The sequence below is a fragment of the Pteropus vampyrus genome, unplaced genomic scaffold, assembly GCF_000151845.1.
Source record: "Pteropus vampyrus isolate Shadow unplaced genomic scaffold, Pvam_2.0 Scaffold40, whole genome shotgun sequence".
Lineage (NCBI taxonomy): Eukaryota > Metazoa > Chordata > Mammalia > Chiroptera > Pteropodidae > Pteropus > Pteropus vampyrus.
The window spans coordinates 4,527,310-4,546,100 of record NW_011888821.1 but is presented as its reverse complement, the minus strand read 5'-3'; the positions used below and the strand labels follow the sequence as shown (position 1 = coordinate 4,546,100).

Here is an 18,791-nt window from a genome sequence, read left to right as displayed (position 1 = left end):
TTTGGGGGCCTAAGTCTGGATTGAGTGCCGTTCATTCTAAAGCTGCCTGGTGTTCCGCACAGAGCCAGCTTGTTCCCCAGACCCACGCTGGGTCATGCAGCCCCTTACTGTTTTCCTTGCACTGAAAAGTCAAGAAGGTAAATCCTGAACATGAAAAGACTGTCCAGTTCTGTTTTAATGGGAAGAGCTTGGTAAACCAAAGCCTACTGCTTTGGAATGGAATTTTTCTTATTTCCTAAAAATAAGTAGTAGTCAGAAGTGAAGTAAGCTCCTCATTATTAGCTGGTCTAAAGCGCGTGTTCAGTTTACTCAGAAGGTAAATGAGCAAAGGATATGAGCTGACGGCTCGCAAAAGAGGAAATGAAAAAGACTGAATGATAACATATACTAAGACCTTTCACAGTGCACGTGCTTACGTTATTTTTAGAGAAAAGAGTATAAACATGTATAACGTGTTTTGATCAAACATACATTTGTGCATGCACTGGGTTAAAATATGTGCAGAAGGGAAGGTGTCAAGATGTTGACAATGACTATTTTGGAGGAGTGAGGATTACAAGCGATGTGGGAGATGCCTCTTGTATGCTTTTTACATCCTTTGCAAATTATCTTCAGTCAGCCTACCTTATCATGAAAGGGAAACCATATGAAAGAGCTTGTCCTCCGCCACAGTATGTGACCCTGGCAGGGCCAGCCTTCCTGTGCAGGGGCATCTTAGAGCCGTTGTTTCTTCCTCCACTCTCTTTGTGACATTTCAGAATACAGGTGCTTTGACCTGGCCCTGGGCTAGGAAATCGGAAGCGGGGGTGTCACTTTAATGTCCCCTGCAGAAGGGCCTCACTTTTTCAGAGGAGCAGCCTTGCCCTCCCTCAGTATTACAGCCCCTCCTCTGGAGAAGGTAGCTTACACCTCATTTGTCATTTTTTGTCATTTTTCGTCATTTTATGTGCTAGAGGTGCACACATGCTCTTAGTGAATTTAGAGGCGTGTCAGATATACTGTAGGACCTTTATCAGCACTCTTTGCAATTAATTACTTTTTGGAAGCAGTTTGACACTGTGTCCTTGCTACTTGTAAAAAGCTTGGAAGCATTTTTGTATACCCATTAGGTAGAGTCATGGAGATTGCTCTAGGAACTCTAAAATGGTGTGCTTAACAAATGGTTTCTGGCCTGTAACTGTGTCAAGACTCACATAGGTCTCTGCACAGCTCTCACGTTTACTCTCTGCCCTACAAGATCAGGTTTGTGCTGCAGAACTTAGCTGTGGGTCAGCCTCTGCGGGTCAGCCTCTGCGGGTCAGCCTCTGCGGGTCAGCCTCTGCGGGTCAGCCTCTGCTTGTCCTTCACCCGCACTTCACGGGGCCGGGATGGTTTTAGTTGTCGGTCGACAGCTAGGAGGCCCCGCTTGAAGAAAGCTTAAGAAAATCATGCTTTAAAGGAGGGTGTGGTTATATACTTACCCCCAAAATGTTTGAAATTATTTTATTTACCTGCGAGTTTCCATAAATGTTGTATAAAATGGGGCATATCTGATTTTAATTTCCCTGTGATTTTTATTTCATAAGGAAAGGACTACCCATTTTGTCTTTTATTAGGTATTTCCACACTGGCTTTGTGTGTGGAAAGGGTGTGCAAAACCTTCAATGAGTGGTTTCTGGTTGTTTTTAAAGGGACAATGTGATTTTTTAAGCTAACACTCACTGAGCATTCGAGTAACTCACGTAATCCTCACAGCAGTCCTGGGAGGGAGGTGACACTCTTGTTAGCCCTTTATAGAGGGGGCAGTGCAAGGGCACAGAGAAGTCACCTGACTGGGAGCTCCTGACAGCGAGCAGTAGCCCTGTGATTCTGCCCGGGCAGGCGGCCTCCAGGGGCCCTGCTTCTCACCTGCATCCCTGTTAAGACCCGAAGGTGAGAGTAACTGTCGTCTGCCCACTTCAAGCATAAAGCCGGGGGTTATGTACACACAGGAAAGTGTGCCCATGGTCGAAATTTTGATTGTCAGACAATTCAGTGACAAATTCTAAAAAGGAACGTTCTACATCAGGACTCGTAGTGAAGCTTTGGGGCAAACCCCCTTTACATGTCACCCTCCGTCCTTATCCTGTGCTCTCAGGGCCGGGCAGCCTCAATTCCTGAGTCCCTGGGTTGGTCTCAGTGTTATATATAGGCCAGGGCTCCAGTAACACCTTCCGTATCATGGCAATAAAAACGTCTCCAGATGCTGCCAAACGTCCCCTGGGGGGTACAGTCACCCCAGTTAAGAACTCCCGCCTTAGATTATGTGAAATAAAAGCTTGTTGAAGAAGCCGGGCTGAGTGTTTCAGATTCTTCCTTTCACCAAGCACTGTTGATGGCCATGAGAGTGACGTGGGCGACAGCCCTGGCTGACACACCACTGGCCCCTCAGAGCACAGAGAGGCCACGGCTTAGGCTTGGGAGCTTGTCCTTCTCAGAAGCTGTGAGTAGAAGCTGAGCTCTGTCCTTGGGAACAGACTCAGGTTTGAGATGAGCCGCCGGATCGCAGAGCGGGCATGTGAGACGCCCTCAGCTTTGCAGAAAGTGTTTCATATACTTTTGTCCACATAACATTTTCCTTGCTGCCTTCAGTGAGTAAAATCCTCAGAAAGCCTTTTGTAGGAAGGTAATGGCCTGACCTTCAGTAGCAGCCCGGTTCTGGACTAAACGTGTTGGTGTTACTCTCATCTTTGACTCCTTTCCCTTTCTCTCCAGAAAGGACCTAAGTGTGAAATACCCCGAAGACCTTCCCATCACCCTTCCAAATCTGCTGAGGTTCATTTTGCATCACTCAGACCCCGCTTCCGTCTCCCACAACTTGGCTAACCGTTCTACCAAAGAGTGTCTCCGGAGCGAGGCAGTCTTACAGCAGGGGCACATCTCCCACTTGGAGAGAGAGATCCAGAAGCTGAGGGCAGAGATCAGCACCCTCCAGCGGGCCCAGGTGCAGGTGGAGGCCCAGCTGTCCCGTGCACGCAGGGACGAACACCGGCTCCTGCAGCAGCAGCAGACCCTGGAGCAGCAGCACGGCCTGCTCCGGCTGCACAGCGAGCAGCTGCAAGCCCTGTATGAGCAGAAGACCCGGGAGCTCGAGGAGGTGGCCCGCAAGCTCCAGGAGCTGGCTGATGCCTCAGAAAACCTGCTCACCGAGAACACGTGGCTCAAGATCCTAGTAGCGACCATGGAGCGGAAACTGGAGGACAGGGACAGAGCCGAAGCCCTCATGCCCCCGGAAGAGACGCCCTCTGGCCACCCTGAGCCTTCAGGGGCCCCCCGGTTTCCTGGCAATACCCCTCCGCCTGCCAACGTCAGCTCCCCGCTGGCCTCTGAAAGGAGCGATGAGAACAGGACAGACTAACTTTTTAAATGACATGAAGAAATCAGAGGTGAAAACTGTACATTGGGAATATATTTATGCAAATTTTATTGAAATTTATTGTAAATAAAGATTTTCTCAGTGGTCTAGAAAATCAACTTGAATGTCATTCAGCTTTTATTGAACAGGGATGACATCCCTTCCACTTATTGCACAAACTTGGTAACTTTGAGACAAAAACAGTAGCACAGTCCATTTGAAGATTTGTCTGAAAAATTAGTCCATATTTTAGTGGCTCAGCGTCAAAGAGTTCCCTCCCCATTCTACTGCTGCGTCTGCGATGACATGCAGGATGAAAGGTTCATTTCTTGACTGACTAGTCAGAAAACTTGAATGCAACAGTGGGCTATTCAAAAAGAATTCAATGAGAGGTCATAACTTACTAAGCCACTGGAGTATGTGGCTCTGATGTCTACACTAAAAAAAGTAGCTATTGATAAATAAGAACAGTGAGAGCTATTATGTGGTTGTTCACCAGTTCTACAGGCACTTTCACTTTCTTCCCAGAGACCCCCCCAAGAGTGTCCCACTGTGCCTGACATCCTTCCCCAGCATTGCCACCATGCTGGATTCAGGCCGCAAAGATGTCATCCTTGGCAGCCGGGGAGTGGGATAAAGAACTTCTAGAAGTGAAACTAAGGAGAAAGTGACATTTCATCCATCCAAACCAAAACTTCACTGGCACAGTAAAAACCCCAGGGCAAGTCTGACAGTCAAGCGATGGTCATGAACGGGGTCACGCTCAGAGACTGAAGATGCAGGTCCCAGGTGCTCCTGGGTCACTTAGGTGAGAGACAGGTGGCCTAGGTGTATGCTGCTGGCTGTGGAAAGTAGAGGTAGAAAGCTTGGAAGTTCTGGAATGCGAGGGGAATGGATCAAACACCCCTGCACCTTCCACATTTTTCTTAAGCATCCTTTGTTAAAAAGCAGACCTCCCTGCTCTTCAAGTCGGCACCTTCGGAACTTGTGTCCCCCCTCCCATCCTGCAGGGCCTCCGGTGGTCCCTGGCCTGACTCATGCTTGGCCATGCCCAGCTGGGGGCCAGAGATGTTTCCTCTTGCCTTAGGTTCAAACTGCCTAAGTAGCTACCCCTCCCCCTCTCCCCAAGCTATTACTTCATGTTTGACACCCCCCCTCCCAATTTAGGCGTATGCTACTAAAATAAATGTTCCCTAAGCTCCCTCCTTGGGGTTCTAGAAAGATTAGTTCAACATGCTTTTTAGAGGAGACTTTAATGAGGCCATAAGAGCTGCCTTCAGCTTGACCAAGAGGCCAGGGCTCTGAAGGGTTGGGGGGTAGTGGGCGTGGCTAAGGGCTCCCTGGGAGCTCCCTGCCCATGCTGCTGGCAGGCCACTCAAGTGCTAAGGTCCCATGCTCCGAAGTTAAGCCAGGGCTGGCCTCCAGTTTATTACCAAGGATGCTGATAAAAGTCATAGTTTAATCATGATAGTTTAGAATGTGCTTGCAGTGCTGAGATTTAAAATCTTGAGTTCACTGAAGCGTACACAGGGGACACCTTGGAGGCGCAGGCTGTGGGAGGCCTGACTGGGAGCCACCAACTCACCATTTTGAAAATCAAGTTCTGAACCTGAAACTCACGCTCACCGATCCCTACCCCCGGTGCCCACTGACACGTGCCATCGGGAGGCTCCTGTGTGCACATGCAGACAAGAAAGGACCTGCCTCCGCACCCACACCTCCTCTCATAGCAGTCAGGGGACTCTATTTCTCAGTGACCAGCCAAGGAAAGTGAAATCTCTAGTACCCAATAGGTGGGTGGCAAACTGAGAAGGAAGGAAGCTAGTTTGTGAAAAGGGAAGGAGGTGAGGAACCTCAAAGTCCCCTCTCCCGCCCCTCCAGTGTAGGATATATTAAAAACAACCAACACACACCACAATTTTCTCTCTTTTGTGGTCCATTCGGTTTCGGATAAAGGTAGCCACTGCCTGCGCCGTGCAGCCTGCTAAGTAATGCTGAATGGTGGTGGGGATGGGGCGTGCTCAGCATGCTCAAAGGGACAAGAAAACTGCTCTGCCACTAGGACACTTGGCAGCCCTCAGGACGCGTGGCCTGCCCCGTCCTTCACCGGCTCCCAAGCAGCTGCAGTAGCTTCTTTGCAGTAACTCCACTATCACCAGGAACTGATATTTAAAGACCAAACCTACCTAGAGAAAGGGAGGTGGGGGCGGGGGGCACGGTTCTTCTAGTCATCGCTAACCAAGCAGAAATCAAATCACCAAAGCACCCCAACTGGTCAGCCCTGAAACATAAAACTGACATGTCACATTTTCTACATACACACGTATACATGAGGCCTCTGCCAAGTGCAACTTCGGCCTTACATGTCTAAGACCCTTCCCTCACAGCCGTGACTCAGCTCATCAGTATAGTCAGTCCCATGTGCACTATCCGATATTTTTAAAAATCAGCAAAAAAGCCTTAAGCATATTTACAGTTCACAGGTTTGTGAGTTCATGTGTTACAGTAGTAGCTCCATCAAAAACAGGCTCAGCTAAACATTCAAGTAACAAAAGCACTGTGGGGCTGTGAGCCCCAGCAAGGTCAGGCCTGCCCACTGCCTGCAATGGGCAGCCCCACCAGGAGGCTGAAGGGATGCCCAGGGCCACAGAGTTCTGGCTCAGGACAGCTGGGACCCTGGGAGTCAGTGCATGCGATGACGAAGCCCAGCAAGGCCATGCCAGCAAGTATCAACCCCTCTCAAACGGCAGCATGTCTGTGGTTTCCCCCTCCTGTGCCTCTCGGCTGGCTGCAAACAGCCTAGGAGCCTGTGCATCTCAGCTCAGCCATGCACTTCCGGGCCACTGGGGGTCAGCTTGGCCTTCCTCTCCACGCACGGTCCCTTGGCTGAGTACTGCACCAGCAGGAAGGGCTCCTTGGTCTCGCCATCCCCCACGATGCTCTCCTCGTCCTCTGACTGGCTGATGCGCTGTAGCCGCAGGTAGCACCAGCAGCCCAGGATCAAGGCCCCCAGGGCAGCGATGGCGATGAGGATGACAATGACTGTGACCACACCCGTGGTGGGGCTGTGGTCCATAATAGACATGGTCAGCGCTGGGGGAGGCTTCCGTGGCAGGACGCTCTTAGGGGCAGCCGGCTCAGCGAGGCTGGAACGCAGGCTGGACACGAGAGCCCTGAAAGACAAAGCAACATGAGGCTACACGGGGGACTCTGCAGGGCACCCTGACAATGCACCAGCTTTGGCTGGCTCGTCTACAGGGTTTATTTTTAATCAGCTCTGAAGCCTGACTGCCCCGCCCTCGTCCTGGTGAAAAACACAGGTTGGCTTCGCTGTTTCTTTGCTCATGGTGTTACCGGCTTCACTCAGCGCAGCCCGCTTCCATTCCCTACCCGCAGTGCTTCTGCTACCAGACAGGCAGCCACCCTTGCCCAGCCACAGAGCCTGAGATGCAGGGGAGCGGGGCACCTGTGACATGCGACCCCACTGCAGCAGAGGCTCAAAAGAGGGTCTGTTTATGGTGCATGTTCTGGAACCTCAGCCCCACTAGGTATTCACAGCCACTCATAGAGACTGAAAGGAGCCACTGCTTCATGATGGCAAGAGATGAGGGATTCAACGGCAGGGAAGTGACATCAGCCCCTCTTGCAAACAGGCGACAGACATAGCTCAACCAAGTCTTCCGGAACACCTGTGAAAGAGTGCAGCAGCTGAAGGCCTGTGCCCACAGGGGAACTGCAGCTGCCTGGGAGGAACCCTGCCCCATCACACCACCTGAGGAGGAAGCCAGGCAGCAGAACCCTGGGAAGACGGAGCACTGAGGACAGATGAGGACAGACTGCCCCTGCCCACTCGGAGCACAGCACCTGGTGCAGGCACCAGAACACAAATGGGTCAGTACACCAAACGCCCGTTACTACAAACATGGGAGTGCCAGGAAGATAGGGGACCAGGTGCCAGGATGCTAAACTGAGTGGGGCAGGAAATACTTAGGCGATGCTGATGCTAAGATGTGCAGGAAGTGCCAGTCCTTGGGGAACAGCATTCCTGGCAGGGAAACAGCATCTACTAAGGCTCTGAAGGCAGTAGAGGGCCTGCAGGCAAGTCCAAGGAGGTAAGGGAGCCGGTGGCTGAAGCTGAAGCATCGGGCTGGTTTGGGTGGGGGCGGGGAGGGGGTGTATGCACTGGATCTCAGACAACTCCCTCCACCGCACTGAGCCTCCGAATCCTCCTGTTAATGGGGCTGGTGAGGGGCGAAGGGGAACAGCTTCAGGAAGCACGGAAGATATGAAAAACCCTGACTCATTGTAGGTGAGGCCAGCAGACAGTCTGGTGAGACCAGCAAGAGCCTACTGAGGTTGGAGGTGCTGAAGCTAGCAGGTTTCCCTGGGTCCCAAGACCCTGCACTTTATTTCTCCTGCTTTGCCACAAGCAGAGCAAGAAACAGTAACACCCAGGTGGGTATGAGAGTGCAGAAAAGCCCACGATGCCCTCGGTACCACGTCGGTGCTCTAAGAGCGAGCTGTCTGAAATCGTTCTTTTGAGAAGACTCACACTGACACAGGTAGACAGCCTGGGGAGGGAGAGGTTTCCCTCCCAACATGATGGAACCTTCTGTCCTTGAGCAGTCACAGCCTTAATCAGAAATGATTCTGGTCCACAGCGGGAAGTCTCCCCCTCATCCAAGGCCAGGACTACCTGTAGGTCAACGCCCCAGAGTCCATCTGGGGACCAGGCCCTGGGAAGACTCTGCAGACCCCCAAGTTCTGTTCCGCCTACCACTGCCTATGTTTGCAGAGGGGTCCTGGGCAGGAGGGAGGTGACATCCCTGGAGTCTGCCCCTTAACCACCTCCAGGGGCAAGCCGCTGCCATCACTCAGTGGGCTCCCTGGTCCACCATGCGGGTCCACTGCAGCCAGTGCCCCTGTCACCCAGAGGAAAGGCCCCGAGTCCTTACAGTGATCTATAAGACTTGGCATGATGCATCCCCATGCCCTGCTGCCAAGGCTGGTCCCTCTGCCCAAATGCTCTGCTCCCCTTAACCTTGTTCAGTGGTTCTTAACTGGGGGCAACTGTGCCCTCTCCATGGGACATCTGGCAATGTCTGGAGACATTTCTGGTTGTCACAACTACTGGTGTGGGTGCTACTGGTACCAAGTTGATAGAGACCAGGGATGCTGCTCAAGATCCTACAGTACATGGGACAGCAGCCCGCTGCCCCACCCCCACAAAGATCAGTGGTGTCGAGGCTGAGCAACCCTGACCCAGTGGATTGCAGGTCAGGCAGGGAAGCCTACTGACCTCGCAGTCCAGGAGGGTCTCTTCATCCCGTGACTGCACCTGCTCCTTCCCTCGAGGGCACTAGCCTCAGTGTGTACCCCTGCGTTTGCAGCACAGCCATCTGGTTAGCACTCCCCTCCCCCATCAAACTGTGTGCTCCATCAGTGGCCCTGCACACCTGTGCCCCCAAGTGCACAGGTCATCTTGGCTTCTCCCCTGCCACCATCAGGGCTGCTATCTGCTCCCACAACCCTGCTCGGCTTGTCCTTTCAGGCCTCCAGACAGGACAGGTGACCTGATTCCCTGAGAGTCTTCCAGCTGTGGCTGGGTGAACCTGTCCCCACCTCATTTTCTCTTCCTGTTAGGGAAACCACCTACTTGCCTTGTCCCTCCCCACCTCCTTCTCTCCGCTTGACCTCTCGTGTCTCAGGTGGGGTGCCTGCCCTCCACCGCGCTCATGGTCAGGAAGGCAAGTCAGTATCAATTTAGAAGGGGAAGTGTGTGTATGTTTAGGGAGTGGGGGGCGGTTTGGGGGCAGGAAGTGGGGAATCAAATAATGGCAGCGAGAGCTGGGGAGAGGGACCCCAGGGGCTAAACCCACTGGGGAGTCCAGGAGGTACCCATGAGTCCTGGGGGAAATCAGCACTCCATGGACTAATGGAGAAACCGAGGCAGATGCATCCCCCACCCAAAAGGACTCTCTGAGAGGTATGGTGATCTGAAAACCCTGTCTGCTGCCTGCACCCCAGGCCAGGAGTAGGCACAGCCAGGTCTGGGCCTCTCACCACCACAAGCCATAGTCACACCTGGCCTGTGGTCCCTGGCCTTACCCTGAGTGCATTTATTGGTTCCTTCATTTACTCAGCAAGTATTTCCCAAGAACTGATCTTTTAAAAGAATCTGATCACATGATCTCCTGCTCAGAACCCTCCCCGCCATCAGCAGAGAATCTAAACTCCTTGCCTCTCTGGACTTCCGCACACCCTCCACCCTCCCTCCCACCTCAAGGCCTCTCTACTTTGTTTTTTCTGCCTGGAATATTCTTTCTGATTGTCCCATGTCTGGCTCCTTCCAATTTTTTGGGACTTTCTCAAAAGGTGCCTCTTGGGGGTTGCCTTCCCAGACTATACTCACCATCGCCTTACACTACTTCATTTTACTTCCTAGTGCCCTCTGTTGCCTGAAGTCCTTTTGGGTCAGGGGATGCATTTTCCTGGCTACCGTCTCCATCCTGCAGTGGACTCTGAGCCAGAAAGAGGTGGGCACTGACCATCCTAACCACTGGCTAGAAGTCCCCAACCCTATTACAGGCACATAGCAAGTGCTCAGTAAAAGTCTGCTGAGCGTTCCAAGCCTGGGATATAGTGATGAGTTAGAAGAGACTCTGCTCTCATGAGGATCATGGTTGGCGGACCGCACCCCAGAGCCAGCTCCCTCACTCAGAAGCCACACCTGGGACCCTAGGCACAGGTCTCCATGCCTGTCCCAATAGACTCAAGGAAGCTGGCAGCCCATGTTGGAGGACAGGCTGTAGCCTGAATGCAGGGGTGGAAGCATGTGTGCAGGTGTCTCCAAGCAGGTGTGAGCCCATGGAGGGGCAGCTGTCACCTCATGTGCTGAGCTTTGGGGTGGTGGGGGGAGGCCTCGGAGAAGCAGAGCCCAGAGGAAACCTCCCGGAAGTGAGAGTGACTGGTCTGTCCCCTGTGCCCTCTGGGCCTGGGCTGGACCCCACTCCACTTGCTTCACCTCTCCCAGGGCCTCCCCTACCCCTATGCCCCTCAAGCCAAGGTGTCTCCTGCAAGTCAGTGCCCCCTCACCGTGGTCCAGGAAAGCCCCCAGGTCAGACAGGGAGGGCCACAGCGGGGGCTGAGTAAGTGCTCAGGGTGGCGCCTAGGAACCCTCAGAACAATCATCAGAGTTAACGTGTATTCCATACAATCATCTAATTCTCCCAACAACTGCTCCTTATCCTCCCCACTTTACAAAATGAGCAAACAAGCGGAGAGCATTTGCATGGACTGCCCAAGTGCAGATAGCTAGAAAGCAGGGTGACCCCAGAAGTAGGACCCAGCAGAGAAAAAGGAGGGGTCTTCTAAGTGCAGAGGGCCGGGCCAGCCTGAGGTTCAAGCGCAGCTGGGGGCCTGTGGTCTCTGGGCATTCTCGGAGTGGTGATGGACCAGACGCCCCCATCCCAGCCTTTGTAGCATCTCTTTGCTAGCTCTCTCAGCCAGGACAAAGGCTGGCATTGGAAGCCCAATGCCATTTGGATCCCCGCAAATATACAGGGCCAATCTTCCACCCTCCCTCCACCTCCTGCTCTGTGGGCCCTTAGTCCAGCCTGGCTCAGCCAGTAGTGGTCCGACTCTCTGGTCTCACCCGCTGCTCCTGGAAAAACAAGCTCTAAAGCCCAGCCTCACCAGCCTGCAGAGGCCACTCTTCTGAGCTCCCCACCCACTGCCACCTCTGCCCACCAATGTGTTTAAAAGGAGAGTCCCTGCCTCAGCCACCAGTGGGCTGAGGGCAGGCATTTTCCACTGTCCTGCTGTCTCACAGAGGCCCACAGCTTAGGTCTTCCCTAATGCAAGGCAGTGTTCCTGTTATACCTGCTTCTTCATGGGACCCCAAAACTAAGCCTTAACCCCACTCCACAGGTCACTGCACACACTCAAGGCCCAGCGAGGCCACAATCAGGAGAGAAGATTCGAGTCCCCTCCTCCTCGCCCCACCCCTCCACTTGCTAGTGTGAGCTGTTTTGACCCAGCCAAGCAAGCTAATTCTCATGGCCTGTTTCTCAGTGTCCAAAGTAGGAATGAGGCCCTGACCTCACCCACCAGGCTGAGGGGAGGATGAGAAGTGATAAGAAATGTGAAAATGGAAGGGCCAGGGGGCTCCTGGGTTTGTATGACATCAGGCGCCACGCCTTCCTGGGTGCCACAGAGAGGACAGTGAGTCCTTAGGATCCCTTTTACCCAGGGTCCTGCCTCTAGGAGGGTACAGAGCCAATGCCACAAGTAGCCCCTTCCTTGCAAACACACTGCCACCTTCTCACCTTAACTGAACATATCATGAGTGTCACCTAGCCCAGCTGGACACCAGCTCGCCACCCCTGCCCTGTAGCCTCCACCTTCTGTGGCTGCCATGCTTACAAGGGGCCAGCCACCCTCCCAAGGGCTTCCAGCATTGCCCCTAGGAGTTAGGCCATGGCCCCTCCTCCAACAAAGCTATCTGCTAGGTGTGCCAACAAATTAGGCTCTGCCTCTCCAGCAGACCCCAGTTCACAAACTAGAAACATTTCTTGCCTGGTTTGTAATTAGGAACATAGATGGAAGGGAGGATAGGGGTACAGGATACAGGCAGAACATCTGGTCTGTGCCAGGCCCCAGCAGGCTCTGGAACCCAAGGATATATCACACAAGGTCTCTGTCCTCCAAAAGCCAAGACCAAGAACAGCCGGGATGCCCATGGGAAACTAACAATTACAGGGCTATGTCCTGCCCCGGGGCCCGTGTCATCTCATCCTCCATCCTCACCCATTACACACCCCCTCCTTCTGAAGAGGAAACTCACACCAGAACCCCCTAGGTTCCCCTGCGCAGAAGAGGAAGCTGGCTCAGACAGAGCCCAGGGACTGCCCCAAGGTCAGATGGTCTCCTACGGCCCAAGCCTGAGGCTCATGCCCCTACTCCGTGAACCAGTCACTGGTCATTCTCACAGACGGCCCCAGGGTCAGCCCATTTGGCCAAACAAGTTTGGTAATGACAGCAGATGCCTGCAAAAGTTGGCAATGATTGCTATGTACCAGAAACTGAGCTGAACGCTTCATTCAGATCATCACCTTTCAGCCTCAGAACAACTCTAGAGTTGAGTTATTACTATGCCACTTTGCAGATAAAGAATCTGTGGGTCAGAGAAGTTAAGTCAACTGCCCAAGGTCATATAGCTCAAGAGTAGCTGCGCCAGGGATTCAAATCCAGCCAGCCGGGATCCAGAATCCTGAATTTCAACCCCAATGCTAAAGGGTGATATTCTTGACCCCCACCTCCCCATTCCTGTGTCTAAAGGGCTAGGGGAGAGGTGAACCCCAGTCCAGCCCCCGCTGGGGCAGGCTAGGTGACCGGGGCTGAGGGCTCGATGCGGGGGACACAGGGATGACAGGCGCCCCAGCAGCTCCCGCGTGCTGAGCGCGGGCGACGTGCAGGCGCGATGCCAGGAGCGCTCCATGCACCCTCTCATTTAACCCTGCCAGGCGACGCCGTTGTCTCCCCCATTCTACCAAGGAGCTATGCAAGTCTGAAGAGAGGAAGGGGCTTGGCCCAGGGGGCGACAGCTGCAGCGGGAACGACAGCTGGAGAATCAACTCCAGTCGGCCTGACTGGGGCGGGAGGGAGGAGGGGCCACGAGACCCAGTAATGCCCACGCCGCGCAGTCGCCGCCGACGGAACCGGGCACCAAATGCTGCGGCCCGTCGTCAGTTTCCCCACCTGCCAAATGGGTGCCAGACGTCGCCAGACCTCACCCCTATTTCCCTGAGCCCTACTGACTACCCTGAGGGCTGCCAAGACCCCCGCCTCCTCCGTTATTTTTAAAAACCCCGAAGTGTCTGGAGAAGCCCGGAGGCCGGTCCGGGGCGCGGAACTGCGGCCCGCGATAGGGGACGCGCACAGGATAGGAGGGACACCCACTCCCCGCAAAGCAGCCGCCGCCCCCCGCCGTCTCCTTTGTCCCGATCTCGCCGCCGCGCAGCGGACAAAGAACCCCCGCCCGCGGGCGCGGCCCCCGGGAACAGACCCTCCCCTGCCAAGCCGCGCCCCAACCCGGGCTGCCCCTCCCCCGCCGCAGAGAGACGCCCCCCGCCAGCCCACGGCAGAGCCGCCCCCGCCCCCGGTGCGCCCCCACCCCATCCTCGGTCGCCCCTTCCCCTCCTGCAAGCCCCCGCCAGGACCCAGCCCGTCCGGCACCGCTCACCATGACGCCGCCCGCAGCCCGGCCGGATCGCCCAGCAGGAGCCCCACGGGCCCGACTCCGCCAGCCCTCCGGTCCGGTCCGGCCGCCGCGCACCGTCGGGACGCAGGAACCCAGCTCTGCGGCGGGTGGGGCATCTCCAGCCCCGCCTCGGACGGGGACGGGGCGCGCCTGGCTCGGCCAATGGGAGCCCGCGCTGGCACGGCAGGGCGGGGCGGGGTCACGTGCACGCGGGGCGGTGCGGCCCGGGAGGGGCGGGGGCCGCGAGAGGCTGACAGAAAGGGGGCGGGGGTGCGCTTGGCCTCGGCGCTCGCGAAATGGGCGCCCGGGGGTGCCCGGCCCAGGGCCAGGAGCCTTCCTTTCAACTCCAGAGGCTGCCCTTAGTCACTCTGCCGCTTACGGAGGGGGTAACTGAGGCTCACGGCAGGTAAGAGTGTTGGCCGGAGGCCGGAGCCCGGAGCGGCGGAATCCCGGGCTGGGGCCGGAGAGAGCAGGACCTCTGAGCTGAATGTCCTCGCTTGGGCCTGGGCCGTGGCGGAGCGGGAGGGGCTGGTCATTCACTTATTCTTTCACCCATTCATCATTATTCATTCATTCAGCCAACATTTACTGAACACTGACCATGTACCTGGTTCTCCAGGAGCCGCCTCCAAGGAGACAGACAATATCTCCCCCTTCGTGGAGTTTTTCTGCTGTGGGCTGAGGTTTCCGGGAGTTCGCAGCCCTTGGCTGCTTATAGTCATGGTTATTTAACGTAATAACCCTGTGAAGAGGCCCCCACCAAGTTCCCGGCCCTGTACTAACCGCTGAACACATTTTATCAGGACGACCTGGAAAGGAAGAACTCTCCCATTTTATAGCTTTGGAACCTGAGGCTCCACAGGGCTGAAGTACCACAGCTGGCGAGTGATGGAGGCAGGATTCCAGGCCAGGCCTGGGAACACAGAGGTGCTAGTTAGTGCCGTAATTTCCACTTGTCTGCCCAAGAAGTCAGTCCAGTGAAAGAACACCCTGCCTTATGTCCAGCTGAAGCCCAAAAGAGGGCAAAGCTGGGTTCTTCAAGACCTCTGTGACTCAAGTCCCCTGGGCTCTGGCTTGGAAGGCAGGAGGGGGCAGGTGAAGCTCCGGATTTTGGGAGATCTGAGGACTTGTCTGCTGAAAATGTCTCCCAGTCTCAAGTAGACTCTCTAGGAGAAGACGGAGGGCCCACTTCACAAGGCCATGGTGGCCAGGTTCATCTTATTCCCTCCACTGCAGCCTGGGTGGTTTCTTTCCGGTTTCGGATGCACCAAGCTATTTCACACCTCTGGGCCTTTGCCGGTGCTGCCTCCTCCAGCTGAAACGTTCTTTCATGTCATTTTAAATATCTCCACTTAAATGTCCTTCATCAGGAGGGCCCTCCCTGATCTCCACTCAAGAGCACTTATCTTTTGTTATTCTCCCCCCGTGCATTGTGAAATTGTACATTTTTGAGTGCGTGTGATTAACTTTTGGCCTGTCTCTTCCCTAGCATTAGGTCAGTTTTCTTCTTTGCCATGCCTGTACCTGGGACACAGCAGGTGCTGAATATATGTATGTCGAATGAATGATTAGACTGCAGATGTCCAGGCCTGGCCCAGCTGCATCCTAGCCAGGAGGCCAGGTCCAGATGGTGAACTGGGGGTTGAGCAGAACAGAGAGGCGGAAGGAAGCCCAGTTCTAGGCCAGCTGCCCTGGAGGCCAGAGCCAGGCGTCTCAAACAGCTCCTGCTCCCCAGTTTGTCCAGCATTGCCCTCAAAGGCTCCAGTCCCATCAGCCACACCTAGGAGCTCAAGAGAGAAAGGAAACAGGTTCTTCCCACTGAGCCTGTTCCAGTGGCCTCTGTGGTCCCAGCCTCAAGTTGGCAAAGACTTCATTAGCAGTGAGGATGTGGGAGGGGCAGGCTCAGAGCCCCAGAGCCAGGGCTGGCAGGGCTGTGACAGAGGAGGTAGGCACACTTTTAGGGAAAGGATTCTGGGAGAAAAAAATGGTGAAATGGAATGTAGCATGGCATAGAAATTGAGAGTCAGACTGCCCAAGTCCAAATCCAGACTTTCTTGCTGGGTAGCTTTGGAAAAGCAGCCTAAGTTCTCTGCCTCAATTTCCTCTTCTGAAAAATAGGGGTGACAGTAAAGTCGACCTCACAGGGTGGTTGTGAGCCCATTAAGTGCTTGGTGTAGAGGTAGTAATCCCATTCACTGTTAACATAATAGTGTCGGACAGGTGTGAGGTGAACTTGAGCTCTCCCATTTAGAACTTGGGCAAGTTACTGCACCTCTCTGAGCCTCAGGCTCCTCGTCCTCATGTAGGTCTCATGTAACACACTTCTGGGGTGCTGAGATGTGGGGAACTGGGCCCAGCCATCATCTTACCCAGACCGCATTGCTTCAATGATTACAATAACAATGAACAATAATAGTAATAGCAAACACTGTTTGAAGCACTACATTTACATAAACTCATTTTAATCCCCATCTTACAGATGGGGAAACTGAGGCATAGAGTGGAACATGGACACAGAAGTCACCTGGGGATCTTTTTAAAATGCAGATTCTGACTCAGTAGGTCTAGGGATGAGCTTCTGCATTTCTCACAAGCTCCCAGATGGTGTTGATGGCTGGGAGACCACACTCACGAGGGGCTAAGGCCCTGTTAAAGGTCACACAGGTGGTGAGCACTGAGCCTGGATTCCAGCCCACACAGGTGGCAGGGTCCTGCGCCTATTATCAACTCTAACTGCCTGCGTCACCCCCGCTTTCTCCCCCACAAAGAGGCAGGAAGTAGTACTCCCCTCCCCAAGCTCATTTCCTCTCAGGGCCCCTACCATCTCCCTCTGTGGTGACATTTGGCCCATAGAACCTCCTTTCCCCAGAGTCCCTGGGGGCCTCTCTGTCTATGGCACAGAGGTTCTCAAATGCTCATTAGCCAGGAAGCTAACAAAGGGCAAGGGAGGAGTTCACCTTGCCTCGCTGGGGCTTGCCAGGGCCCAGCTGAGCCTGCCCTGTGCCTGCTTCCCTTTGCCGGAGGGTTTGCGACAAGGGAGAGGCTCTCTGGGGAGTAGAGAGGCCTCAGCCAGCCTCAGGAGACACTCCCGCCAGCTGGGCCCTCCTGCCTAGTCCACTGCCACCAGGCTGCACAGACATCTGCTCCTTGGGCATCCCCATAAGAGTTCCAGGCCTAAAAATGAAATGAAAACTGCTTGGCTAGAGGAGAGTTCCCAAAGAGTGAGCGGTAACCCACTGCTGAGTTCTGCAGGGCGAGGTTAGGTGGCAGAGAGGACGTCACCTAGCAGTGAATCACACAGCAGTTCTCGTTCAAGGGGAGAAAGCCTCACTTGCTCTTCTGTGGCTTTAATGTCTCTCCAGGACTGGCTTCTCTTCGAACCAGGGGGTCGCAGACCTCAGGCTCAGAGTCCTTGGTGGTCCACAGTCTGGAACTTAACGCGTTGTTTTCTGTGTATTCATGTGTACAGTTACCTTCTATTTTGGGCACAGGTGTTGCTTTTCCATTTATAATAGTGACATACCCATTCCTTTTTAAATCCTTTCATTTGTGGGTGGAAATGATTTAACTTAAAGCAAAGTATAACAGAAGTAATGAGTGGTGGTCGAGGGGACGGAAGCAGTGGGGACGGTGGCAGATGGGTGGCTGAAGTGAGAAACCTGCTGGAGGTGAATCAGAGGGCTGCCCATAGCCCAGGCACCCCAGAGTCCTCTTACTATAGAGCCCAGCAGAGCCCCCAGCCAGGGACAGAGCTGTCCCATGGGCTCCGTGTCTGCTGGAAAAGTCTATCGATTGTCTTGGGTTGAGTGGGGCCTGGGTCAGTTCTGGTCATTATTCCTTGGGTTTGTGGTGTCAGTGTGATGAGGAGCAGACTAAGGGAGGGAGGTTGGCATGGCCAGTCCAAGGCGCTCCCCACCCCCCACTTGCCTGTGTTTCCATCGGCAGCACCCACCCCCCAAACACTCTTTTCTCTCTCTCTCTCTCTCTCACACACACACACACACCCCTGAGCACTGGAGCCCATTAATTATCCATTCAGTTATTTATTCATTTAGCCAATCTTTATTGTGCACCTACTATATGCCAAGCTCTATGTTAGGTGCCAGGGAGACAGCCATGAGCTAGACAGGCAAAACTCAGCTCTCATGGGGTTTATATTCCTGGGGAAGACAGACGATAAACACAGAAACAAGTACAATATATGGCCTGCCAGACATTGTACATGCTATGGAAAAAGGGAAAGAGTAAGGTAAGAGATGTGGGAGCATGGAGGGGTGGAGGTCGGGAAGGCCCCTCTGAGAAGGCATGCCAGGCACTGGGATGGGTGTAGCCTTGTCCTGGCACCAGAGAAACACAGATGTGGAAGCAGGCAGACAATAAGCTGGCACTGGGCAGAGATCCCTTTTTTATTTTTAAGTAATTTTTTACTGAGCTTCAGATACACAGAATGATAGATCATAATCTAGATCATGGTGTAGTCTCTTCTTTGGTTCTTGTATGACCCGCTTTTATTAAAACTTTCATAGTTATTTTAATCCAGTAACACACACCAAGTAAACCCCATCAATCAAAACAAAAACTAGGACCCTAACAATGGCCAACATTCAGTCCTGAGATTCCCCCATCCCCCACCTGGGGTCCCCATCAGCTTGAATCCTGTCTTTATCACTGCCTGGTTTCTTTGTACAATTTAATTATACCTATATCCTAAAGGCATATTTTTAATTTTAGTTTCTTCTTACTAACTTTTTTAAAGGGCATATTAGTTTCCTAGGGCTGCTGGAACAAATTACTACAAACTGGGTGGCTTAAAACAATAGAAATTTATTCTCTCACAGTTCTGCAGGCTGTCAGTCTAAAGTCAAGGTGTTGGCAAGCCCATGAGCTCTAGAGAATGGTCTGTTCCATGCCTCTCTCCTGGCTTCTGGTGGCTGCCAACAGCCCTTGACGATCCTTGGGTTATAGATGCATCACTCCAATCTCTACCTCTGTCTTCATATGAGTTTTCTGTGTGTCATTGCCTCTTTTTTTTTTTTCTCCCAATGTTATTGAGGAATAATTGACATATGTAATTGTGTATATTTAAAGTGTACAATGTGATGCTTTGATATACATACACATTATGGAATGATTACCCAGATCAAGATAATTAACACA

The 18,791-nt window shown here is 53.5% G+C and overlaps 2 protein-coding genes across 6 annotated transcripts in view; one reads left to right on the top strand and one right to left on the bottom strand.

Annotated features, from left to right (window-relative positions):
* The window catches only part of TXNDC11 (thioredoxin domain containing 11), a 56,577-nt gene extending 53,085 nt beyond the window's left edge, over positions 1-3,492 (top strand). For all 5 annotated transcript variants that reach the window (XM_023529633.1, XM_023529631.1, XM_023529632.1 and 2 more), the window contains one exon: positions 2,734-3,492. In XM_023529633.1, the coding sequence (XP_023385401.1) occupies positions 2,734-3,376 (643 nt within the window). In that variant the 3' untranslated portion in view covers positions 3,377-3,492. The remainder of the gene's footprint in view (positions 1-2,733) is intronic.
* On the bottom strand, positions 3,426-13,747 carry SNN (stannin). Its single transcript, XM_011358376.2, has 2 exons — positions 13,617-13,747; positions 3,426-6,546 (listed from the first exon to the last, which is right to left on the bottom strand). The coding sequence occupies exon 2, from the start codon at positions 6,456-6,458 to the stop codon at positions 6,195-6,197; it is 264 nt and encodes an 87-aa protein (XP_011356678.1). The 5' UTR covers positions 6,459-6,546; positions 13,617-13,747; the 3' UTR covers positions 3,426-6,194.
* Positions 13,748-18,791: the final 5,044 nt, after the last annotated feature.

What these genes read in the sequence shown, in the direction of transcription:
- SNN (XM_011358376.2), bottom strand. Translation starts at nt 6,458, where the DNA reads ATGTCTATTATGGACCACAGCCCCACCACGGGTGTGGTCACAGTCATT.